This window comes from Monosiga brevicollis, genomic scaffold (genome assembly GCF_000002865.3).
Source record: "Monosiga brevicollis MX1 MONBRscaffold_4 genomic scaffold, whole genome shotgun sequence".
NCBI lineage: Eukaryota > Choanoflagellata > Craspedida > Salpingoecidae > Monosiga > Monosiga brevicollis.
In genome coordinates, this window is record NW_001865041.1 from 1,318,784 (window position 1) to 1,343,921 (window position 25,138).

Here is a 25,138-nt window from a genome sequence, read left to right on the forward strand (position 1 = left end):
TAAACAAAACACAAAAAGCTTGGGCATCTTGTTGTGTGTGTGTGTGTGTGTGTGTGTGTGTGTGTGTGTGTGGAGCAACATCCGAGGCCTTTTTCTTCCCACAGACACAGACACAGACGCACACACTTGGCTTTGCTTTTGGAGTTGGTGCAGGTCTTGGGTAAGATTGGGGACTGGGGCAGAGGGGGAGCGCGTTTTGATATGCCTCTGTCGCACATACCGCCTTGTTCTTGTTGGCATGCATGCGGCTGCTCAATGAGCCGATCTATTCATCGGCTGGCCGACTTTGCCAATCTTGGGTCGCAGGCAACCTGTCGCGGTCGCCATAGTACACCACGCGCAGGAGGGGTGCTCGGTGGGCGGCGTCAGTTGTGGTCACGCAGCGTGGAGGAAGCAGCACCACAAGGGCAGGTTTGTTGTCCATCGCTCCTGTTTTGATCTTTTCAGGGTTCCAGCCTTCTTGGTCAGGCCATCGTCTGCCGCGTTGTGACTCACACACGCGTAATGTGTGCTTCCCCCACGCCGCCGTATCCCAGCATCCTTCCTCCAGCGTGCTCCAATTGACCGACCACAGATGCCCTGTACCGTCTGCTAAAGCCCGCAGTGCTCCCTGTCAAGCTTGCAGCCCGGATCGGCGCCTGCTGAACCTGGTGTGGTGCCAGCTCCTAGGCGACAGCTCCGCGTGACATTTTTTTTTTTTTTTTTTTTTTTTTTGGGCTCAAACTTCTCACTCGCACTTGGACGGGCAAGATGGAGCTGGCCGACCCCGATTTGCTGCCAGCTGCCGTGCAATCTTGCCGACCGCACAGTCCGGGTGCAGAAATTGACGAACAGGTACCTCGCTGTGTAGAGTGCCCATCAGCCCGCCCCCCCCCCCCTGACACATCGCGCCGCGACGTGGCGGGTGAACGCTCCCCACTTTGCTCAAGCGCATATCCTCGCCTCCGCTTGCCTACCTCCCCCTCCCAACAGCTGGAAGCGCTGGCAGCCGGGTTCCATGACATTTTTCGTGCGGCGCGTCGAGCCGGCAGTTCTTTCCTTGAATCCGCCAACCAAATGCTGCTCCAGAGCGATGTCGCGGTTTGTTCGGCATGACTGTGGCCTCCCGCTATCCACCTGTCATGCCCGGCTCAAAAGGCAATTTGATTGACTGATGTCGTGCTGCTTGTGTTGGTCGCCCCCCGGCTGCTTGCTGCCCGTGAAATGGCTCGTCCTCTTCCTTTATTTCTTGCGACAGCAATTGCTGGCCCCTGAAGCCGACGTTGGTCCTCCAACACCCCGCCACCTTCCTATTATTGGCATCATGGGCTCGGGTGCGTTCGTGTGTCTCGTTAATGCTTAATGTAGCTGCTTTTCTCACCTCTTCACTCGCTTGTATCCATTCACTTGACCGCCTTTTTGCTGGGTCGCGTATGTGCCTGCCCCCGTGTGCTTGATCTAGGCACGTATGGGCACGAAGAATTGGCTGAGCCGCTGGGCCGGTAAGGTGGTTCCACCCTTCTCATGCCGGTGCCCTCAGCTTATATCGTTGCAAAAGCCGTTGCATAACCTTTTTTGTTCATTGCAATCGATAGGTGGCTGGCAGCGGCCGGTTTTCATCTATTGACTGGTGGAGGCCGAGGTGTCATGGAGGCGGCCACACGGGCTTTCACCACAGTGCCCAAGCGCTCTGGCTTTGCAATTGGTATCATTCCTTGCTCAGAGTACAATATTCTTGAGCCCAAGGTTGGAATTGTTTCTCTCATCTCGTATGACCTGGAGAAGAAGAAAAAAAAAAAAAAAAAGAAGAAGAAAGAGAGAGGGAGGGAGAGAGATCAACAGGCTGGATGCCAAGAGCCGACTATCTCTGCCTTGACATTGTCTCTTCGCCCTCCTCTACCACCTTGGTTGGGGTTGGTTTTTTCATTTTTCTAGTCTGGCTACCCAAACGACTTTGTCGAGATTCCCATCATGACGCACCTCCCGCCCGTGGAGGGTTCCCACATGCTGAGCCGCAATCACATCAATGCTCTCACGCCCGCCGTTGTCATTGCCTTGCCCGGTATGTTCACCAGTTGCTGGGAAGCCACATGCCTATAGCCGCCGTGTTGAGCCGTGTCTCACGATCAACGGGCCAAACGCTACTGCTGCAGGCTCAAGCGGTACGGCATCTGAGGTCCAACATTGTCGGGCTTACAACACTCCGGTCTGCATCTACTCTCCTGATGGCATTGAGGCTGTTCCGGGCGTGGACCCGTCTACCGTGGTGCTCTGTCGGTCTGTTATGCGAATGTTGCCCCGTGCGCGCGCGCGCGTGTGTGTGTGTGTGTGCGTGTGTTTCACAACATCGTTTGGACTATGACCTTGTGTTGGGTTAGGTCGCTCCCTGAGGTCATCGGATTTGTATATGATAGTCTACAAGCAGCGCGCGACCAAAGCATCAGAGCCGAACGATCGGGGTTGGATCGTCTTTTGCCCCCAAACGTTCACGATCTAAAGCCCAGTAGTAGCAAAAGCACACAGACACTTCGGGCTCCACGTCGTCTCCGTACCAGCTCCTCTGGCACGCAGACAGATCGACCGGCCGAGGAGATGGGTCCAGACGCTCCCTTGGATCCGTGGAGTCTCTCTCTTCTCACCTCAGCCCTCCAACCAGCTGCCTAATCATGAAATCAACGCTCCTCCTTTTGCTTTACATGTGTGTGTGTGTGTGTGTGTGTGTGTGTGTGTGTGTGTGTGTGTGTGTGTGTGTGTGTGTGTGTGTGTGTGTGTGTGTTGTCAGCAAAAGTGTTGGCGGGAAAATCGAACTTGATTTGTCGACAACCTAATGTACAACATCATGAACAGACACCAGTTCACCGCCAATGTGCCGAACATCATCACTCTCGATACATCACTGCCGCAATGGCCACTGAACTGGATCGAGCCCGTTCGGCAACAGCGCATGCCATGACTGTATGGCGTCAAAGTGATGCCCTGACCATGCAAGGTATGCCAGAAACAACCCCACGGGCAATTTGATGTGGCCCGCATCGATGGTGATAAATCCTGCGAGCCTCAAGGAGCCCACCCTGGTGTGTGTAGAGGTACAAGCCTCCTGGCAAGGGACTTGGCAAGCCGCGACACAAGCTGCTGTGGAAACCTTGCAGACTCATCTCGATCAGGCCCGTCTAGCTCTTGATTTGGGTTCACCGACACTCAGAACAAACACCCTCTGTCCGATTTTGAAGCAAAGCCCATCATGCCTGTGGTCTGACTCATCAAGTAGATTCTTTGTTGTTACCTACAGGTTCATCAAGAGCCTCTTATGGAGCTGGCTGCTTGTCGTGCCCGTTGGCTTGAGGTGCAACAACGGTGGGCCAACCTCCAGGCGCAGACAGCGACCAGTCCTCTGCTTGAACAGACGGCAAAACGCATTCGAGTTCAAGGTGAAAGTGCAGATGCTGCCTGCACCTTCGCGTCCACATAAATGCATATCCTGCTCACCGCCCGGGCCACTTTTAGCAGGGCCAGACACATCAACCGTCGAGCAGGTGCTCGAACGGTCTCGAGTCAGTCTCGACGAGCGACGCCGGCAATTGAGCTGTAAGTCTGCACAAATGGGGGTGCATGTCCACTGTCAACAGCTTTAAAAGTTTCTACCATTACTTGGATTTGGTTTGCTAGGCGAGCAGGTGCAGCGCATGACCACGGCCCTCCAGCAAGTGGCTGCTCTCTGGCAACAAGCATCCAGCGAAATCCAACGAGCTCTCGACAATGCGTCTTGCGCGGTATCGTGAAGGCGCCTCCTCGTCAATTACGGCTCTTGCAGCTCCTGACTTAGTGACACCCATCTCGAATGCACGGGCAGGTTCAAGAAGCGGCCCATGGCGAGGTGGCCAGCTTACAGGCACGCCTTGAAAGTGCAACGGCACGACGCGGTGCCCTCGAGCTGTTGGTCCCGCGGAATAACATGTCGATAGGAGAACGGGCCGACACCCCATCCGCTGGGCCACCTGATCATGTTCAAACCACGACCAGCCTCTGAAAGCAGATCAGGCGCCTTTTGCCAACAAATCGACTCGGGCGGCCTTGTCATGCTCAGACAAATAGAATGGGAGCAGCACAGCGGAAAAGGAAAAGAAAATTCGGTTCACGATTGCCAAAAGAAAAAAAAAAAAAAGGAAAAAAAGGGGGAGGCAGCCACAGCTGCGACAGAGGAGACGGACAACGGCAGGCAAGAAAGCACACAAGAACTTGACCGTCAACAAGCCAAATCCAAGACTCGAGGAGGGTTATTTAATGACCAGACAAGGCCTGCTTGGCAGCCTGAATCAATGGCACCAAAGACTTGAGCGGGCTGGCCTTCTTGAGGAAGGGGTGCTGCAACAACTCTGAGGCGGAAGCACGGTCATCGACAGACATTTCTAGACTTCTCGACAAAAAGTCCTTGAACTCATCAGATAGCTGGTCTGGGTTTTGCAGCTCTGGCGTGCCGTTGGTAGCAATTAGATACAATGCCTGAAGATGCATCACGCAAAGGCAACAAAGCGGCATGCCAATGAAAAGAGTGCAGGTCGCAAAGGCACGGCTGTGCTGAGCAAACACGGAATGGTTTAGCGGTGTTGAAAAAGAAAAAAAACAAAACAAAACAAAGCAAATGAGTCGCTGGCTGCAAAACACAGGTACGCACGCGCAGAGGGTTTTCGTTCAGGTATGGAGGTTCGCCTTCAATCATCTCGATCGCCATGATGCCCAAGCTCCAGATGTCGACTTTGGGGCCGTACTGTTTGCGCGTAACGACCTCAGGAGCCATCCAATAAGGAGTGCCCACCATGGTGGAGCGCTTGGATGCCTCGCCAGCCAGCTGGGCGCAAAAACCAAAGTCAGCTACACACAAGGTTGGGGCAGAAGAGGGATCAGGTGAGTTGAAATCAGTTTAAAACTCGGGCATGAAAATGGAAAAACTTTTCTTGATTTCTTTTCAAAGGTAAGCGGGCAGACACTTGACGAGCCACGCACTCAGCTTGACGGCACCATCCATGCCCAAAAGAACGTTGTCGCTCTTGATATCACGGTGAATGACGGAGCTGGCATGCAGAAACTCAAGGGCCTTGAGGCATTCTCGGCAAATGGAGGCAATTTGCCCCTCATTGAGGATCGTCTCTGTCACTACGTCGGTCAGGGAGCCACCGGCCAGGTATTCCATGATGACCCACAGCTCCTGATCTGAGACAAGGAAACTATCCACATAGTTGACAATGTTGTCTTGTTGATGCTCCCGCATGACCAGAATCTCGTTGATAATGAGCTCCTTCTTCGGTTGCTGAGCCAGATTCATTTGCTTGATAGCAACCACGTTACCCGTGGTGGTGTCGGTGGCCGTAAAGACGGTGCCTGAAGCACCCTGTCCAATTTTTTGCAGCTCCTTGAAGCGGCTTTTGGGATCAGACGGGTTGACAATCTCACGCAATTTTCGCAACACCTCCTCATCGGACATTTTCTTCTTGCCCTTGTCCCGCTTCTTCACATCAGCAGTGCCTGCAGCGGGGGCCGGACTGCTAGGGGCGGCAGCTGCCGGCGCAGAGGCCGAGTCAGTAGACGGGGCCGGTGAGGTGGTGGGGGGCGGCGGCCGCGCCGGCTTCTCGCTGGCCTTGGCAATCGGCTATTGAGAATGGGCAATGTAGATGAGTTCACGGACACGGGGGTCAAGAGCAAAAAGGAAGAAGAAGTGGTACCTTGGTTTTCTCCGACTTTGTAAACTCAGGGCGGGCTACCACGGGGGGTGCCTGCGCGGCAGTGCCCGAGCTGCTGGGACTGTCGCGGCCGGGGGTGGCTGAGTCCTTGCGATTGATCTGTACAGTCTGTTTGGCTGACTTCTTTTGAGAGCCGTCCACGGTCATGTACTTAAGCTGGCCCTTGGGTTCTTGACCACCGCCAATGTCTTCTGTGTAGAAACCCAGTACATCCACCATGGCTTGGGGGTTGCGAGCAATTTCGTTCTTGGAGATGCCCGATATTTGCAAAAGGGCGCTCCATTGCGGCGGCAGTCCCTGCAGCCGAGATCATTTCCGAAAGCATGTGACGTTGTCCAGGGTGCCAGAGGCAGAGAGGGGCCGCAAGCGCAAAGTGCAAGTATCGGGAAAAAAAAAAAAAAAAACAAAGACACAAAAGGGAGTGGCATGAGTCAGGTGTCGATCCGGACAAGAGGTGCTGATTCGTCGCTCGGGTCGTTTGCTTTTTAGGTTTACTTTTTCTTCCTTTTTCTTCCCCCCCTTTGTGCCTGGAGTAGTTCGTACCGAGAATTCGCCCGTTTTGGGGTCAAAGCCAACGTGAACCTCGTGGACGAAATCAATGGGACCCGAAATGTCATCTTTGCGCACTGTCAAAAGAGTCAAAGGAGCGACCCAGCAACGAGAGGGTGAGTTGCTTGGGAAAATCGAAAGAAAGCAAAGTCAAATACGCTCGCACAATAAGGTGTTGGGTAGGGCTGGTGGGGCACGTTGCACGTTAACAAACCTGAGGCTTTGTCCTCGCGCTTGGAGTTGCTGCCACCAAAGGGCCAAAACTTCTTGCCAGGCTTATCCTTTTAATGGAAGAAGAATCAAGGGTGAGGGCAGGCATGGGCGCAACCATGCTGCAATGTGCCAGCTGAGGCCGAAACGCAGCATACCATGACGTCTAATTTTGTATTCCTCTATCCGGCTAACAATGGCGCCAGGGGAGGGAGGTGTCAATGCCGCGCAAGGCACTGACGCATCCAAGGGTCACCTGAGCTGGATGCGGCTGGAAAACAATCTCGTGGCAAGGATGGGTTCGATGCTTTGCAAGCAAGCCAAGACCGAGTTCTCTGCGTTGCAGTCTGGACACGAGTGTGAACCGGTAGTCGACGAATCCGGGGACAAGCTGGCTGGGTCAGTCCAAGTGATATGATGGCAGAGTAGCACAGCACCCAGAGAGCAACGGATGGAAGGGTGATGGCGTCAAAGGTCGACCAAGTCAGCAAGATTTATGGATCCATCCAGCCGTGTAGGTCTCGGTCAATCGGCAGGCTCCACTCTTGAAGACCCGGGGCTGGCCTCTGTACAGGCAAGCCCAAGGCGAGGGGATACAGTCAGTTGGTCAGCTGAGTTGAGCGACACGGGCAAGATCATTTCTGGCCAGCAGCAGTCTGGTCTCACAAGAAGAAACAAGAAAAGAGCAAAAGGAAAAGAGGGCGGAGGGTGGCACACTGGCTCGAGAACGCGTTGTCCAAAGCAAAAGGGATTGAATGCAATCAAGAAGGTCTCATGACGGGGCCGGGTCATGCAAGTGGGCGGGGCGATATTGACTGTGTGTGTGTTGTGTCGTGGGGGCTGTCTGTCTGGGCTGTCTTGAAAGGGGCCAGTCACCGCACACCGACCGACCTTTGGGGGGACCAGTCGCTCAATATGCATGAGCTGTCGTGTTTCCTCCTCTCTGTTGTTTGTTGTTGGTGCTGTGTCGTTGTTGTTGTTGTCGTCGTTGTTGTCGTGGTGGTGGAATTTGGGCTGTGACTTGGCGGAGCAGATAAGCAAGTTATTGTGGAAATACTCGGAGTTATAATATGAGTTTATGCGGGTGTTGATAAAGTTTATGTCGTCCTCTTCATCTCGGGTCGTTTATTGTTTCTTTTGTTCTCTCTTTTGTTCTCAGTGGCGCACACGCAAACACAAGACTTCGCTCGCGCGGCTTCTTTGTCTTCCGTTTTACTTTCGGGAGGGCCATGTTTACAGCTCAGCTAACCTCTCGGGTTTATTTAAGAGGGGTTCTTCACCAACTCGCAAAGGTCCCTTCAGCTACCAAATGTCAATATCCATTGACTTCAAAACTTCTTCTTTTTTTTCCCCCACCACCCCAAATGTCAGCATAGAATCTCTCTTCTTCAACTGTGTGTGTGTGTGTGTGTGTGTGTGTGTGCTGTGGTGTTCGCCTCTTGAGAAAGAGAACACAGAACATACGTTAGTTTTTATCTGCAAGACGACGTACGACGACCATCGACAGCTGAGAACGGTTGTGCTCGTGATCATCAAGAGGTGTGTGTGTGTGTGTGTGTGTGTGTGGTGCCTCCGGCCCGGCCCGACCCGTCTCGCTCTCTTGCTCCCACACATGGGTGCGAATGCACGCGTCCAGCTCTGCCCCTTGTGGTCCAGACTGGCAAGTGAGGGTGGGACATCCAGCTCGGAGAAGAAACAAAAAAAAAGAGCGGGAGTCAAGTGCCCACAGGCAGCACGACAGCTTGACCCGAGCCGTCGTGTCGTGTCGTGCTGCGGCCTCACTGCTGGCGAGGCTCCTCTGTCCATTGAACCTTGTCCGGTTTCAATGCCTCACCAAGTTCGCTGCTCTTCCCCCTTGATAACAGGCATTGTCGCGTTCGCTTTCCACGCCGTTGGCCTTGGGCTACCTGTCAACAGGGTGGCTCCGGCCTCTCGGCCCACTTGGCTGGACTCAAAGCTTGCTTTGTCTTCCTTCTCTTCCCGTCGTTGCATGCGGATACAAGACCAGGCTTGAGTGCCCACACCACCACTTCTTCCTGCGCGCCTTCCTGCGCTAGACAGACTCGCATGGACAACGCTGATCACAGCGCTTCCGGATCCAGGTAAGCTGCGCCCTTTTTGCCGACCTCGGAGTCGGGCCCGTAGACTTTGCCAGCTCGTGGTCCGCATTGGCCCCACCATGACTCTTCTGAATGCCTGGGGAATATAGGCGGCGAGGAGCCCAAAGTGAACGCCAGGCAGCGCAGGCCAAGCGAACTCAGCCTGGCCAGCAGCAGGACTCATCTCAAAGCGAATCTCCCCTCACCCCCGCACCCACGAGCAAACGTGCCAAGAGCACCCGCACTTCCACACGGTGTGTCGAGCTCGCTTCCGCGCACATTGATAGTTGCAATCAATCTCAAACTCAACTGGTCTCAACCCTGTTTTCTTCAAAGGCGCGCCGAGCGAGCTAGCAAGGCATCGCAGCGCGAATCGGCTCTGCCGGCGCCAGCGCCCGGCGCTGGCGCAAGCGCTGCCATCGCTGCCGCGCAGAGTGCTGCCTCTCGAGCAACCTCCACAGCGCCTACGCGCACAACCAACGCGACACTTCCTCACGGAGCGTACGTCATGCCCACGCTTTGACGGCGGCTTTCGGGAGGAATATAAAACATCTCACCCCCGCGCCGTATTGCTCTCATCCTGCGTCTTGGTTCGGGGGCACCCCCTCCACGCAGCCCGCGCCATCTAGGTCGGCAAGCTCGTGGCCAATCGACGGCAAGTGGCCCCACCTCACCTCACCACCGAAACTCCTCCGCCAGATCCAGCACGAGCGCAAGTCGCAGCTCCAAGGCTCGACGAATCTCCCGTCGCTCCCAGCTACCCAGCCCAATTCCAAGTCCTGTCCCACGTGACACCATGGATGAATCAAGACTGTCTGACATTGCACAACTCTTGGCCATGGCCACGGCCCACCGCGGTATGCATTTGCTTGTTGACCTCCCCTTTCCATGTCCTTAGCTGGAACAGCGTGTGTGGCCTTAGCTTATCCTTCTGCCCCCATCACATCCATGTCGATAAAAGAAGATACAAGTCGCAGGCAAGAAGGAGGGTCACACCGCCGAGGCGCAGCTCGTCGCTCTCAACCCCCACGCAACTCCTTCCCATCCTCGCGTGACCCTGCAACCCTTGCTGATGATGACGACGAAGATGAGGAGGCAGGCCTGGAAGATGAGCTGTTTTACCGACATGCCTTTGGTCTTGATGACGATGAGCACGGCGACGGCGACGATGACGCGGAGCACGATGTAGGGGAGGAGGGTGACGACGACCATGGGGAAGAAAGTGCCTTGAGCGATCCCGCTGCCCGCTTCGCGCGCATGATGGCGCGAGGTCCACGTGGTGCGCGTGCTCCACCCAGCGACCGCCTCAGCGCCCTGCTGCAGCAGTTTGCCAACGCAAGCGGCGGCATGCCATTTGGTGCACGGAACCTCGGTCGATCTCCTCATGACCGTTATACCCGCGGCCTCGAGTCGCCTGATGCCATGGTGCGCCAGTCAACTCTTGAGGATCTCTCCCAAACGTTGCTCATGGGAAATGAGGAGAGCTTGGGCAGCTTCCCTTTCCGCTCCATTACCCCGGCCTTGCGCCACATCATCGAGGTGGAAACCGACCCACAACTGGCCGTGCTGGCTTGTCGGTGCTTAACCAACATGCTTGAGGCTCTCCCCCAAACGGCAGGAATCGTCGTGGCTGCTGCTCCCGCGCTATGTGGCAAACTTTTGACGATTGAGTTTATTGACGTGGCTGAGGCCGCCCTGACGTGCCTGTACAAACTAACGGCAACATCGGCCGGGGGCGTGCTTGATGCTGGTGGCATGGCTGCCGTACTGACCTTTCTGGACTTTTTCCCCACCATGACTCAGAGGGACGCCACGGCGGCGGCGGCACGCATGGCCCAGCAGCTGGTGCCGCAAAAGTACGACCTAGTCCGTGACGTTATTCCCAACCTCACCCAGTTGCTGGAGGCCCACACCAACCCGGGCGTTCTCGAGAACGTGGCGCTCACCTTTGCCAACATGGCCGAGGCTTTGTGCGGGAGTCACGACGTCTTGGTGAAGCTTGACGAGCATGGTTTTGCTCGCCGAGCCCTGGATTTGCTCTGCAACCACCGACAGGTGCTCTCAGCCTCTGTGCAGTCGAATCTCATTCACACCTGCGCCATTCTCACCCACTATGGGCCCGAGGTGGCCTTGGCCCTCCTCAATGCGGGTGCCCTCGAGCTGCTCGGACAATTCCTGCATCAGGCACGAGCCATCACCGTGGGTTCGGGAAGTACACTGCAAGCCGACGGCGCTGCCGCCAACGAGAGCATCCTGGACGCTTCCGTGCTAGATGAAGCCCAGGCCACTGCGACAGCATCGGCTTCTGTGACCTTCAACCTCACTCGAACACAGCTCGTGGATGTGTTGGAGATTTTTAGCTCGCTCCTCCCCGCCGTTCGCTCGGAAAGCCACTTTGCGCGTTACTGTGAGCAGCATAGCTTAGGTGGCAATGCGGCATATTGGCAGTGGCAAGACCGCGGTGGATGGCGCACGTATAGCCCCGCTGTCTCGCGCACCATCGAAGCTGCCTTTCGCGCTCACAGCAACGCCGCTCAAGTCCAGGTGCAGGGTCGGCATTACATGATTCGCTTTTCGGATCTCGTGCAATTGGACATGGAGTCGCATAGCCGGCGCCGCGTCCGTCGGCGTCACACTGCCTCGGCGTCTCAAGCCGATTCTACGCCCAATGCGGAAACGTCCCAGCTGGCAAGTTTCTATGCCGCCAACGGCTCGGCCGTGGAGCAGATCATGGACCTAACCACGGGCATTCTTTTTGACATCTACCAGTCGTCGTCGCGTCAAAAGCTGCGCTTGGTCTTCATCTCTGTCCTCATCAAGGTCCTGCAAATCTGCTCAAATGATCTTTTGCATCGCCTCTTGGCCGAAGTGCAAATGTCGAACCACTTGGCTGAGATGTTGAATGATGCCAACGTTGGAGTGAAGCTCGGTGCGACTGAGTGCGTGCGGATTCTCATGCAGAAGCTGCCCGATGTCTTCGTCGTACATTTTATGCGCAAGGGCGTGGTGCGAGCTCTTGGTCGCATTGCAGAGCAAGTGCCGCCGGCCCCTAGTCCCGCAGAAACCTCGACTGCCGCCACGAGCACCACTGCAAGCCAGAGTCGAGAGCATGAAGAGGGACAATCCGGCCCCTTGCGTCGCGCTCACCGCCGCCGCCGCTCCTCGCAGTTGGCGGGCGCGAATGAACCGGATGACACAGCTTCTGGGCCTGCACCCGAGGCGCCACCCCCTATGTTTGATGCTTTTGCTGCCTTGCAAAAGGAGGCCCAAGAACTCCGCGCTGATTATTTTAGTGCCGCTTTACCGGCTGGCCCAGCGACGCTGCGATCGTACGTGGGCTCGCCTGCCTTTTTCTCCTTCATGCGCTCTCGCACAGTCATGTGTGTAGTTGTGTGCTTTGGCCCAAAATCCTGAGCGCATGTCGGTACTCATGCGATGGTTCATGCTATTGCGTAGTCGCTGTGCTACTCTGCGCGAGTCTATTCTTGTGGCCCAAACACACGTCGAGTATAGCAAGGCTTTTGGACGCTTGGCGTCATTTTTGCAGGATGATGATGGTGTGACCGCCTTTGAGCTTTACGATTCTGGTCTTTGCGATGCATTGGTCAAGTAAGTTTTTTTTTTTTTTTTTTTTTTTTTTTTGCACTTTCTTCCGGCCTTTCCTGTCCATTTTGTGAACTTTGACTAAACTTTGCACAATTGTGTAGGGCTCTAACCAAGCCTGCAGGAACCACACAATCCGACGTGCCGCTTTTGGCATTTGTGACCGTGTTCTATCAACGCGACCACCCTGAAGTGCTCAAAAAATTGCTTCAGGTTTTGCACGTTGCCATCCGCATTCTTGAGAGCTTCAAGGCAAGCGACAATCAGGAGGGCGGCTCCGTTGACGACATGCTGGAGGGCACATTGCGTCTCAATCTGCGGCGAGCAGATGATTCGGACGAGCTCAAGGAGTTTCCACCAGCATTGGTCATGATCGAGCCCATGACTCCCATTCAGGTACTTGTGTGCATGTGTGTGGTGTGTGTGTGTGTGTGTGTGTGTGTGTGTGTGTGTGTGTGTGTGTGTGTGTGTGTGCGTGCGTGCGTGTGTGTGTGTGTGTGTGTGTGTGTGCGTGCGTGCGTGTGTGTGTGTGTGTGTGCCCTTGTTTGTTTCTCCGCTTGCAAGGCGGGAAATTCCGTACATTTGACCGCTTCTGTTCCGCTCGTGCCCCACTTTTAATACCCCTCCCCTTCCTTTTTTGTTATATCCACTTCATCTCATTTGATACCTTTTTTTCCCTGCGCCTTGATTGCAGGCCATTGAGGACTTCCTATGGCCACGCGTGCGCAAGTCACGAGCCGCGCGTAAAGAGGAGCTCTCACAACGCCGTCGCAGCAGCACTAACAGTCGCAGTCGCCAAATCTCTGCGCCAGCGTCGCTGGCATCATCCCAGCACGCGGCACGTTCTGCTGCAGTCTCAAGCGAGCCACGCCGAGCCAGCGCCATGGATGGCGAAGAGCGCCCGGGCGACCACGTCGATGACGAGATGGGTGAAGCGGACCCGGATTGCGAGGTTGATGAGGACGAGGAGGATGTTGATGATTTCGAAGACGAGGACGAGGACGAGGACGAGGACGAGGAGGGCGAGAGTGCAGGAGAGGGTGATAACAACAGTGCACGTGAGTGTCAGGACGCATTATCCTCATCAAGCCTAAACGGCGCCCTCTGCACGAAATTCTCACCCACTTTCCATGCGTGTATGCTTTGATGCGAAATGATATGCAGGTCGGCGCCATCATCGACATGCCTACAAGGTTGAGCTCCAGCCTGCAGCCAGCGAGCGACCGTGGTGGGAGAAGCGTGTTCGCTCTGCCGCCCGAGCCGCCGGGCACCTTGAACTGTTGTTTAATGGCCATGTGTTGCCACCGCACGTGTCCATCTACCAAGCGGTTCACATGTATGCACAGTCCCAGGATGATAGTGCTCTGGACAGCACGGCTGAAGAAGCGCAGCAGGCCCCTCCAAATTTGGCGCAGCTTTTGCGTGCCCGCATCCGGGGCGCGCATGGCAACGCTTATACAATCGAATATCGCCCTGCTCGCAACCAACGCAAAGGCCCGCATGGCCAAGGCACTGTATCGCCGGCGAGCGCTGCGGGCTTTGGCGAGCGTGTGTCTCAGGCGCGTTTGGCAGAGCTGTCCCTTCCTCCCATCCCTCACCTCGAGACGGTGGTTGAGGACCCGGCCGGATCGGCAATCCAGCTGCTGCGCCTGCTCTACATCCTCAACGTCAATCGCTCGCATCTGCTGGACAATCTGCCGACCTCATGCGCAGGGGCGGAGGTGCTAAATGATTCGGCATTTGTCAACCACATGTTGTCCACCAAGCTATTGCGCGAGGTGTCCAACTTTTCTGCCATCAGCAAGGCGAGCTTTCAGGCCTGGTGCACTGCCTTGGTACAGCTGTGCCCGTGTCTGGTCCCCTTTGCCCAACGCATGCGCTACTTCCGTTACACAGCCTTTGGTGCCGCGCGTGCCATGCAATTTTACCGAACTGAGATGCAGGGCAGCAATGCCAGCGCTAGCGCCAACAACGGTGCTGGTGGCAGCGAGTTTCGACTCACCCGCACCAAGGTCAGCGTTCCTCGCGACGGCATCTTGGAGGCTGCTCACCAGGTGCTTTTCAAATTTGGCGAATTGCGGACTGTTCTTGAGGTTCAGTTTACCGACGAGGTGGGAACCGGTCTGGGGCCCACACTCGAGTTTTATGCGCTTGCTTCACGAGAACTGCAACGTGCGGATCTGGCCCTGTGGCGAGGCGAGGCCGGGGAAGGTGCAGAGTATGTCCATCCAACGACCGGCCTGTATCCCCGCCCCACTTTCAAACCGAATCGTCGCACGCTGGTGCTTTTCGAAACAATGGGCCTTCTCGTGGCCAAGGCCGTGCAAGATGAGCGCGTTGTGGACCTGCCCTTGAATCCGCTCTGGTTTCGATGGCTTCTCCCCGGCCCCACCCCGGGAACTCTAGCCGACCTTCGCTTGCTGGATGAATCTCTCCACCACAGCCTGGAGCAAATGTCTATTTTGGCAGACCGCTGGGCGGAAGCTCAGCGCACACATGCTGGCGATGCAAAAGGCTTGGCCCAAGCCGCCCAGGCACTCAACTTTCAGGGCGCGGCTATTGAGGACCTTGGATTGACATTTGTGCTTCCTGGTTATGATGTTGAGCTCAAGTCGGGTGGTGCTTCTATGGATGTGACGTTGGAGAACTTGGCTGAATATGTTAAAGTATGTAGGGGGGATTGTATGCTTGCATCAAGTGCAGCAGCCCAGACCCTTATAGTCAAGGCTTGCTATTGGTTGCACTGACCCTTTCGCCGTTGTGGGGACATTCACTTCCGTCCGTATGATGCCGGTGTATAGCTCGTCTTGGACTGGAGTCTGCGCCGCGGCGTGCAAAAGCAAATGCAAGCGTTCTTACGTGGTTTTGATCGTGTTGTGCCCCGCGAACACCTCGCCATTTTTAATGCCAGCGAGGTGTGTGCTCAGCCGCGACTTCTTGCCAAGGCTGCTCCTGTCTCGTGGGTGTGAGGGTGATTTCAACCCAACTCATGGCAACCCCTTGTCCCTCTGGTCTGTCTTGCAGGTGGCGGAGCTCATCGGTGGCCACAATAACCTGCCCTGGGGCATCGAGGGTGAGTGCACGCTGTCAGTAGCAGGCAGAGTCTGGGCGGCACTGACTAGTCGACTCATGGATGCATTTGTCGCGTCTTCTGTTATCGGGGTTGTTCATTTTTAGACTTGCGTGCGGCCCTCAAGACAAATTACGGCTACACCATGGACTCACCTCAGGTCGCACAGCTTCTCGAAATCTTGGCCAGTTTTGGCCAGGAGGAACGTCGGGCTTTTGTACAATTTCTGACTGGCAGCCCCAATCTTCCGGTCGGAGGTACGTGCCTGACCCGCCGTCCTTTTGTTCGACGGGCCCTAATCCCTCCCTCCAACACTCATTTGCTATTGCGTGTCATTTTGACATCTGACTTTGTCCAGGATTTGCCAGCTTGCAACCGCCGTTGACTGTGGTGCGCAAGGACCCTGAGGGTGCTGCCGATGCCGTCTTGCCGTCTGTCATGACTTGCCAAAACTATCTCAAATTGCCGCCGTACAGCGGTCTGGAGGTCATGCGCGACCGCTTGCGGTTTGCCATGTTTGAGGGTCAAGGCTCATTTGACTTGTCGTAGTGTGCCCTGTGCAAGCGTGTCTGCGGTCCTCTTCTTTTGACAAGTTGAAATTGATCACCCCTTTTCGAGTTTGTTCTGGATGGAAAGACGCGCGACCGTGCAAAGAATACACTGGGATAAGACGCTTAGACTATGTGCCTCGTTGTATGCCCCGGAATAGCAGCCCATGCCCATCGGCGACAACCTGCCTGGAATGGATGTAAACAACTAACACTAAAGAAGAAGCAGGGTCCAGAAAATGTTGATTGGGGGCATGAACAAAGGGCCAAAAGGGCTGCACAGCAGCTGATTGGGAGTCTAGGCGTTTGCTATTACAATGGCAAAGCCGAGTCCTCAAAGACCTTCAAGCCTCTACTGGCCAAGCCGGCGGCGATGATGCTCATGGGGAGATGTCGCTGTGCATATCGGGCATGCTGACATGGGTTTCGTCTTCGCGTAGAAATTGGTGCTGTAGTGGTTGGCTGCGACCGATCTCACCAATGCTTGGTTGAGATGCACCGCGCCGCAGCATTCGTGGAGATGCACGGTCATTGTTCAGCTCGTCAGATGGTCGGGTCATGTCGATTGAAGGTCGATGTGATGGAGCTGTTGTGACGGTAAACTGTCCAAAGTCCCGCAAACTGCTAGCCAGTTTGTGTAGGTCACCCATCAACTCCTGCCCAAGGTCAGGTGCAAGCGATATTCGACAAGAACAATGAGGTTAGTGGTTGGGTGGTGGCGTCTCAGTGACGCCGAGAAGAGTAGCGAAACGAGAGTTGGGCAGACGAGAGTTGGGCAAGTCATAGAAGCCGAGAAGAGATTTGTTTCATCGGGGTAGGGGAATCATTGAACGTACATCTCCGCTGGGGCCTGCACGGTGCTCAAAAGACTCGAAAGTTTGTCGTCCCTGTAACATCCACCAAGCCCAGGCAGGTCGGTATGAGCGGAGAAACACAACGATAAAAACGAAAGACTCTGGGCTCGGACCTCATCAACGCTGCCATCGTCCTCCTCACTGCACATCAGGTTGTCACCAGGGGGGCGAGTAAGTGTGGCAGGGCGCGACCATATGTGCGGTGTGCACGTGTGTGTGTGCACGGGCGCCAGGATCAACACTGAGCTGAAAACGCAACTTACAGTCGCTCAGTAAGCTGCATGTCAAACTCCTGCAGCTTCAGCGACAGCGCTTGCTGTTGCTGCCGCAGATTATCCAAGCGTCGAAAAACCTCGTCAGTTTGAGGACCTAGCACGAGAGGCATAGGGAAAGGTCATTGCTGCTCACGATGAAGTCTGCATTGGATGACAAAGGTCGAGTCCACGGACCAAAAGCTGAAAGATTGCCCCGTTCAATCTCCTCCCGCACATCTTGCAGCCGAGAAATCTGTTCAAAGGGCAATGAAACCGATTTGAGCTTGATACCAGCTTGCTACTCATTAGGTTGTCAATGACGGAGGAAGAATAGCTGGCCAGGGTTGCTTACGTCGTTGCCCTCCAACGCCGCAGTGACGGTAGGCACATGATGCTCGTTGCCTACACAGGACTGTGAGGATCACGACACACACACCGACCATGATAGATGATAGCAGGAGACGGTGGGCGACCAACCAAAGTATTCACTGGAAGCTAAGCTTCGATTGCTGCTGTACTGGTGACTTGCACGGCTATGGAAAGAGCCGGCGATCAAGATGACACCGAGGCAAGCGGGCGCGGTGGAGCAAGCAATGTCGAATCGCTGTGGCTCACATACCCGGTCGGCCGATCCATGCTGTGAAAGATGGTGTCTTGAGCCCCGGCAGTCCCCAAAGAGGGTGCACGTCGGTGACCTTCGATAGTAAACGAGGCCCGCAATCGACGCTGTTCCTCTTCATACGAGTTTTGCTGCCGTCGCAGCCGTGGCTTTCGCGCCGCCATTTTTCCGTGTCTTTTTTTTTTAGAGAGAGAGAGAGAGACAAAGAAAACTGTTTCTCAAATTTTGTCAAGACTGTTCAAATTGACATGCATGTGCTGTACATCAGACAACCAAAAGCATTGTTGTCTCGAGCAAACCCGTTCTTGTGAAGGTGAGAGGGGTGTGTGGGATGGGATGGTGCCCCTGTAGGCAAGAGGAAGGAGATTTACTTTCACAGGATAGGTTCAACATGTCTAAGCCTTGAGTTGCTTGGCCAGATCAGCGGTCTCATTCTTGAGCACGTTGCTATCCTGCTCGATGCGCAGTAAGTTGGCCTCCAAGTTTTTGGCCTGCTCCACATGGACGGCATTGTCCAGCTCGCGGCATTCTTTCTCCAGTGAGCCAATGTTTTCCACGCATTGAATCAGGTCCTCGCAACCCTACATCGCCAACGTCCAACACAAGTAACAGCAGTCAAGAAAACGGGCAAGTCAGGGGGTGCGCGCGATGGGCAACCGCTCGTACCGTGTGTAGGCTGGCAAGCAACTGATAAGCGCGCTTGATGTCAGCGTCTTTCTTGGCGTCCTGCAGCAAACGAGGCGAGGATGAGTTATGCGCGAGCATGTGTCCCAAAATGCCCAACGGGACTTGTTCGCGTGATGAAGCGGGAACTCACCTTGAAGACCATCTCATCGACAACGGTAAATTGTCGGCTCAGACGGTCTGAGATCTGATTGATCTCACGTTGCATGGCTCGAATATCCAAGATGCTCTACACCACACGTTGGTCGATCAAATGTCTCTCTCTCTCCTTGAAAGAAAAAAAAAAAAAAAAAGAAAAAGAAAAGAGAACCCGCTCCATGATTCAGTCGGGAACGTACCGTTTCAATGTCCGCCGATTGTTTGTTGATGGACTTGATAATCTCGAGAATTCGCTCGACGTACCAAGAGCGTTGTGTGGCGTTATTGCGCTTCTCGTACTCTGCTTGCAGTTCTGCCACGCGCTGTTCCTTGGCTTTGGCCCCAGCAAGAATGCCTTGCGTTGTTTCGCGCATCTCCTGCACATAGGCCATCTGAACTTTGATCTCACTCATCTGATCAGCGGCTGCCGACTACGTGGTCCCAACCATTGCATGCCGGAAATCATGAGTTTGGATGGCCCAAAGAAAGCATCACTGTGAACCCAAAAGAGCCCACCGACCTTGAGCTGTTGATACTCGCGCAATAGCTCTCGGCGATGTGGCTCCCACTTTTCGCCAATGGCGATCAGCTTTCGCGCCAGAGCGTCAATGGCTTGGCCGAGACGCTCAATATTTTCGTCCGCATTGGGCAGCAAATCCAAAACCTGTGCAGCCCAAAACACCCGCGCTCATGAGTCTCGACGATGGCGGCATCGACAAATGACGTTAATTTAGAAGAAAAGCGGGCTAGAAGGGCCGATGTACACACGCGCTTGCGGACGGCATTGTTGGCCGCCAGCTCCTCAGCCAGAGCCTTGAGCTCGGCGAGCTTGCTGTCCATCTTGACCGCATCCTTGTCAAAGGTGCTCAATTCGCCCTGCAATGACTGCATGGTTGCCATCAAATCAGACAGCCGAGTCTCCAGCTCCTCCAACTCAGCCTGGCGCTGCTGCTCCAACTCCTCTTGAGTGGCAGCCTTGGGAGCATCCGAGGCCTCGGATTGAAACTGCAGCTCCTCGCGCTTGCGGAACAGGCTCTTTTTGCCCAACTGCACGTCTGCCACAATCAATGCATCGTATAGGAGATAAGGACTAGGTTGCCCAAGCAGGCTCACCCAAGCAAACAGTCCACGTCTGGTTGCATGTCGCACACGCCGTCAGCTTATCAATGTTAAACTGATGCTCTGCACTTACTAGCAAAACCATCCAGAAAAGTTCGAATGTCTTGGCGCTGACGATGGGCCGTCATGTCGGCTGCGATGCCCTTTTGTAGCTGTGTGGCAAGGTAAGCATCAAGATGGGTGTCAATAGGGTGTGCAATCGCACAACGACTCAATGTAACAACAGCAAACGTACCTGTTGGCGCATATTTTTCAGGATGCTGTCCTGCTTGTCGTGGCGGTATTGCTGGGCAAACATACAAAGGATGAACGGATAAAGAGAGTACAAGAGCCGAGCCCCTGCCCCCTCACATCCTTTGGTACGAGCAGGCAGTACCTGTTCTGTTTTGCCCGAAGTCATGCCAAGGGTAGACCACTCCTCCTGCCAAACGGCACGACGGGCCTGCAGTGCGGCATGCTTGGCCAGCAGAGACTGCATATGTGCATGCACCAATCGCGAGTCCAAACAATTTGGTGAGCTAGTCAAAGGTGATGCGACAATTGTGCTATTTTTGAGCTACAAGCTGCAGAGACCGCACCGTGAGGCGATTGGCCGATCGCATGGGTTGAGCCGTAACGAGTGGCATATGTTCGGTTTCGTACGCAACGCGCTCTATAGCGAGTCAGGTCAAGTAAGAAAAGCAAGTGAGCATGGCTGAACGTGGCTTGAGTGACTGGAGTAGATCAAACGACGTAGTGACACCGCTGCGTAAACCGACCTTGGCTGCCATTGCTATCAGCAATCTCGAGAGTATTGGTGCGAAAAGGTCGTTGTGCTCGAGGGTTCTGGCAGTTGAGAGGTATGGTGAGCCAGTGAATGTGGGGGTTACGCATGGAGCACGCTGAAATATGCTGAATGGGCAAGGGGAGACTAGGGAGGCGAACACACCATCTGCAGCGTCGTTTTAGCATCGAGGGCGATGGCGCCATCACGGTAGATGGCGTGGGGTAGAAAGGGCAATTCGATGCGTCGGCGGACGTCGGCTGCCACGGCCGCCCGGAATCGAGCTAGTCCAGTTGTGCCTGGACATGACACCAGATGGGGAGAGAAAGGTAAGCCCATGACATGTCGCAATGCAACGCGAACCTACAGAAAGTAAGGCACATTCGGCGAGATGGGGCGGACCTGCGCTGGCTTGGGTAGCGTCGCTGACATCTTGTGGAAGTCGCTCAATCAGCCTTGAGCGGGGCCAAAGGTGAGTGACCACCATGGGTATGACACGCCTTCAAGGGGCGTCACAGAGGGATGGGACGACAGCGAGCTCATGAGCACTCACCACATGAGGATGTTGCGGCAGTCATTCTCGTTGCCGTAGAGGAAAGTGTTGTAGCCAATGGAGCTGGTATAGCCCAATGCCTGACAAGCTTTGGCAAGCGTGGTGCCCACCTGAAAGCGGGCAGCCATGGTGGATGGCAATTTCAAAGGCATCTACTCGGCCCAGCCCAGCAAGTGTGATGAGTCGAGTCGGGTTGGGAGACCAGCCGCCGAATAAAAATGCACAAGGAAGTAGGCCACTCAGACCTCATCACTCTGGTTAATGACGTTGAGGCAACGGGCACATCCCTCCACAAAGACATCCGTGCCCAGGTCTGCAGTACCAAGCGCGGCAATGCGTGTGAGATGGTCGAACACCTGCTGATCCCGAGGCATCGGTGATAACCTCGATGCTTGGCATGGCAAGGGCGGGCGCAAGTTTTTCCACCAACACACCCGACACGGTTTGAACGGTCTCGGGTATCTCCGTGCCCAGATGCTTCAAGTTGAGCAGGATGATCCGATCGACTTCTTCCATCGCGACGGTGGCACCAGAGGCGAGCAACAGCTGTTCACGGCGCTGTCAGTGAAAGTCAAAAAAATAGAAAAAAACTGGAGACGAAAGATTATGAATCTCACTGTTTTCGCTCTTTGTAGATTTCTGGTAGGAAGACACCGACGCTCGGCTTTGTCGACATGGGTGTGTTCATCTTATCGATGGTGGCTGCTGGGATGCGACCACACTGCTGTTGCTTTAAGCAGGCATACTGCAAACTTCGGGCTCTAAGCAGTAGAGCCAGGGTGGATGGACAGCATCAACAGGTTTTTTAAAAAAAGTGATATAAATTTTTACCCCTTCAGGTCCCAGGCGCTTTAGAGCTCATCATGTTTGAGCAGGCCGCGGAAGTAATCGGCAACAAATTGGTATGCAGCTTGGCTGGACAAATCAGCGGTCTTGTCGTACACAAATTTGAGCTGCTGTGCCGTGTCGTGAATGACCAGCACGGGCAAATCTTTGCGCTGGACCCCAAAGAACTTCATGGCATCACCCGTTTTTCGGTAGTCTAGAAGACGAGCAAGACACAAGTGATGGATTCCAGTGCCAGTCTGTGAGGTAACTCGCATGGGCTTGCACCGAGTGGATAGACTTGGGCACATACCCGCTACAACCGGCAAGATGCTGTCGTCGAAAGGTCGGATGCCCTCCAAGAGAAGCTTGAAGAAGAGCGTAGGAACAAGCAAGAACCAGGATGAGATAAGTTGAACATTCTGCTGTAGCAAAATGGTGGAAAGCCTTATGCTGTGAAGATAATTCTTTCAACAGCAAAAACAACATCGACTCCCCGAAAAAAGAAGAGAAGTGAAAAGCAAAGAAGACAACAAGACGAGAGAAAAAGAAAAGGCAAAGCAAAACATTCTCAACTCTATCGGAGAGACACACCTCGGGCACAGGCTGCTGACGGGGTGCCGTGGGATCATAGAAAATCAGCACCTTGGGCTGCTGAGCCCGAAAGAGCTGGCTCTTGGAGGCTTCATTGCTCAGATCGAGCGTGATGCCACCCAATATTTGGCGCTGACCAATGCGGACAATCGCGGCAACCAAAGAAACGACAAAGGCCCCAAAGGTGGGGGTGAGTTGGTCCCGATGAAAGATGGGGGTGGGTAGTCGAACGAAGTAGCAACCTCGCGTGTAGCATTGCAAGCACATACCCCGGGCATTGTCCAGTTAATTTCAAACGAGCCAGGGGATGGGATCGACTTTGGCAACCTGGCAAGGACCAGGACAGAACAAACGACCGGCAAACGTCGTGCTGCTGGTAAGGAATAGACGAGTAGCGCCAGCCCACCGACTTGCTAGCTGGCCAGCCAGCAGCAGCAGCAAAGCAGCAGCAACAACAACAACAATGGAACAACGAAGAAAAGGCTTTTGTTACTGACCGAACAAGCATGAATTCAGCACCGGGAAGCTCGATCTGCACGTTTTGATGATCCCCTGCCACCCATTCGAGGGCTGTAAAATCCGATTCCTAGTCAAGGTACCGTTTGAAGCAGAGTTGTAGACGTTAATGAGACCACACGTTAGGGTTAAAAGGCCCACCAAGCGCACTCGTGTGACCTCCTGGGTGGTTGCAAGGACGACGGCTGGGTGTCAGCACGGGCGGCGTACTTGAGTGTCAGAGCGCGGTTGGCTTGTTTTGAGGCCTCCACTACTTTCCACCAGCTTGTTGACCACAGAGGCAGGCGGTTCGATGCAGTTGGGCGGGGCTGGGCGGTAGGCCCACCAGTTGACCAAGAATGTGACACGGGTGGTACTCTGGTCTTGAAGTTGTGCTACGAATACACGGGTGCAGGCAGATGCAACGGCATCAGGGCGTGTGGCCTGCTCCATGAGTATCACATGTGGCAGATCGCACCAGCAACATTGGCTGCATGCTCAGCACCAAGCGTGCCGGCGACACCATGCATCAGGTTGCCCTGGAAGAAAATGTGCTTGTTGCGCTCTGGATAGACGAGCGCGCCGCGTACTGGAACGCGCGGTTCATCGTCATTGCCGTCGATGGATGTCTAATGTCATAAGAAAAAAATAATACAACGTGAGGTCGATTCGTTTTGCGCGCTTGATCGCTCCGTGGGTACTCAAGCCAGCCATTCTGCCGGCATTTACCCCGGTGTCGGACGCCGTACTCTTTCACGTCCACATCGACATGAACATACCTGGTTAAAGATGAGAGTGGGAGCTCCAATGTTGGTCAGGTAAGACACGGTTGAGATGGCAGGCAGCACAAGCCGCATCTCTTCCGAGGCCGTGGCTTCGTCCTTATCGTAGTGAAAGCCAATATTATCCGTTTTCTCGCGAACCTGATACCACCTGAGACATTAGACACTCAAAAGTGAGAGGCCGAGTATCAAGTAGGCAGGCGCGTGTTGTCTGACACAAGGACATCAGCAGAAGACGGGCAGTCTCACCATTCAGCACCAATGATGCCCTGTTCGGCAAAAGAATTGCCAGGAAAATCAAGCTCTCTAGGTGGCAGATTGTCGTGTGAGAAAAGGTAAAATGCGCGTTTTGCAGCCGAGGTCCAACGAGGTATAGAAGTAAGCTGGCTGAAGATCTTACTTGAGAATGTGCACGGCGGCTTCGGCGGCAAAACGTGGTGCATGTGTGCTCTTGCTAGTCAAGGGGTACCACCATGTTCCTCGCTGGACCACAGAATTGACGGCAGCGAAACGGGGTGAGGTCTGACGGCGAACACGCAAGCAGATTTCTTCCCATCCCATGCCACACTGTGATTGGCGGGCACGTTGACAAACCTTGCCAAACTTAAAGTTATCACTCGGCATCTGGTCCAACAAAAGCCCATCCCGTCTATCAAGTGGATGCAGAACGAGTCCACGGCCCAGCCCCAATGAGAAAAACAACCGGAAAGTCAGTGCGCCCCGGAAACCAAGCAAGCGCAAAGTGATTTCGACGTACTTGAGAGCCTCAAGAAGATCATCAGGGTAGACTGAGGTCCAGCTTCGATACAGCGGATACTGGTACTCGACTGCAGGTGCCCGCCCGGCGAAAGGTGGGGGCACGGGGAGCGGCAGTCGCCGCATGTGAGTCTGGCTTGCTGAACAGAGTGTGCACCCGCTCCGTACATTGCGAAGCTTACCGTTGTTAGTACGCGGCCCGCCGCTCACAAAGGTTGCGCTCGTCATCATGGCGCCCATGATGAGAAGCGCAGCCAGACAGAACACACTAGACGACGCCATGGCTCGGGACGTGTCAGGCCAGCAGCCAAACAAATCTGCCCTCTGCCTGCCAGAGGACGAATCCAAGATGCGAGCAAACAGGCAGGTGGCCAGGATAAGCCTCATATTTCACGATAAGGGATCGCAATCCCAGCGTTGTAGCATTCACCCTGTACGTAGCCGCGAGCATCGCGGTAACAATCAAGCCACGACCACCCACCTGGTTCTTGGTTGTGCAGTGCAGTCCAATGATGATGATGATGATGATGATGATGATATGATTGCCGTGAAATGAGCTGAATAGCACCACACAACACAGCACAGCACAGCACAGCACCGCACAGTACCACACGGTACCACACTGCACAGCACCACACAGCACCGCACCACACAGCACCGCACCACACAGCACCGCACCACACTGCACAGCACCGCACCGCACCGCACAGCACAGTCGCTCAAACCCTCAAAAGGAAAACGTCCTGACGAAAGCGAATGACCAGCGTAAGCGATAATGTGTAAATATCCACACTATCGCACAGCGCCCCTTTATGTGTGTGTGTGTGTGTGTGTGTGTGTGTGTGTGTGTGTGTGTGTGTGTGTGTGTGTGTGTGTGTGTGTGTGTGTGTGTGTTTTGTCTTTTTGCAA

The 25,138-nt window shown here is 54.7% G+C and overlaps 6 protein-coding genes across 6 annotated transcripts; 2 read left to right on the forward strand and 4 right to left on the reverse strand.

Moving 5' to 3' along the window:
- Window positions 1-1,153: 1,153 nt before the first annotated feature.
- MONBRDRAFT_23564 (uncharacterized protein) lies at window positions 1,154-2,807 on the forward strand (the record flags this gene model as incomplete). Its single annotated transcript, XM_001743674.1, has 6 exons — window positions 1,154-1,313; window positions 1,442-1,481; window positions 1,575-1,725; window positions 1,915-2,041; window positions 2,133-2,256; window positions 2,624-2,807. The coding sequence occupies 6 exons, from the start codon at window positions 1,154-1,156 to the stop codon at window positions 2,805-2,807; spliced, it is 786 nt and encodes a 261-aa protein (XP_001743726.1).
- A 1,450-nt stretch (window positions 2,808-4,257) lies between these two features.
- On the reverse strand, window positions 4,258-5,458 carry MONBRDRAFT_36217 (uncharacterized protein; the record flags this gene model as incomplete). Its single annotated transcript, XM_001743920.1, has 3 exons — window positions 4,258-4,479; window positions 4,652-4,848; window positions 4,981-5,458. The coding sequence occupies 3 exons, from the start codon at window positions 5,456-5,458 to the stop codon at window positions 4,258-4,260; spliced, it is 897 nt and encodes a 298-aa protein (XP_001743972.1).
- A 238-nt stretch (window positions 5,459-5,696) lies between these two features.
- Window positions 5,697-7,704, reverse strand: MONBRDRAFT_6420 (uncharacterized protein; the record flags this gene model as incomplete). The annotated part of the gene is made up of 5 exons (XM_001743921.1): window positions 5,697-6,011; window positions 6,258-6,340; window positions 6,478-6,544; window positions 7,365-7,487; window positions 7,690-7,704. Coding segments are annotated over 5 exons (603 nt in total), but the record flags the coding sequence as incomplete, so codon positions are not given.
- Window positions 7,705-13,509: 5,805 nt separating this feature from the next.
- MONBRDRAFT_15214 (uncharacterized protein) lies at window positions 13,510-15,794 on the forward strand (the record flags this gene model as incomplete). The annotated part of the gene is made up of 5 exons (XM_001743675.1): window positions 13,510-14,841; window positions 14,977-15,090; window positions 15,200-15,248; window positions 15,353-15,502; window positions 15,604-15,794. The coding sequence occupies 5 exons, from the start codon at window positions 13,510-13,512 to the stop codon at window positions 15,792-15,794; spliced, it is 1,836 nt and encodes a 611-aa protein (XP_001743727.1).
- Window positions 15,795-16,173: 379 nt separating this feature from the next.
- Window positions 16,174-17,684, reverse strand: MONBRDRAFT_23568 (uncharacterized protein; the record flags this gene model as incomplete). Its single annotated transcript, XM_001743922.1, has 8 exons — window positions 16,174-16,449; window positions 16,630-16,680; window positions 16,761-16,788; window positions 16,911-17,016; window positions 17,097-17,154; window positions 17,254-17,313; window positions 17,338-17,434; window positions 17,521-17,684. 8 exons carry the CDS (start codon window positions 17,682-17,684, stop codon window positions 16,174-16,176), a joined length of 840 nt encoding a protein of 279 aa, XP_001743974.1.
- Window positions 17,685-17,915: 231 nt separating this feature from the next.
- Window positions 17,916-24,945, reverse strand: MONBRDRAFT_31538 (uncharacterized protein; the record flags this gene model as incomplete). The annotated part of the gene is made up of 30 exons (XM_001743923.1): window positions 24,711-24,945; window positions 24,412-24,557; window positions 24,231-24,300; window positions 24,068-24,122; window positions 23,874-23,956; window positions 23,471-23,624; window positions 23,170-23,320; window positions 22,923-23,086; window positions 22,694-22,782; window positions 22,466-22,523; window positions 22,197-22,328; window positions 21,916-21,970; window positions 21,720-21,819; window positions 21,436-21,538; window positions 21,212-21,335; window positions 21,023-21,090; window positions 20,778-20,929; window positions 20,627-20,679; window positions 20,390-20,523; window positions 20,220-20,286; window positions 20,040-20,113; window positions 19,838-19,933; window positions 19,697-19,747; window positions 19,535-19,613; window positions 19,111-19,397; window positions 18,863-19,006; window positions 18,543-18,773; window positions 18,338-18,433; window positions 18,187-18,246; window positions 17,916-18,101 (listed from the first exon to the last, which is right to left on the reverse strand). The coding sequence occupies exons 2-30, from the start codon at window positions 24,509-24,511 to the stop codon at window positions 17,916-17,918; spliced, it is 3,216 nt and encodes a 1,071-aa protein (XP_001743975.1). The 5' UTR covers window positions 24,512-24,557; window positions 24,711-24,945.
- Between the last annotated feature and the right edge of the window lie 193 nt (window positions 24,946-25,138).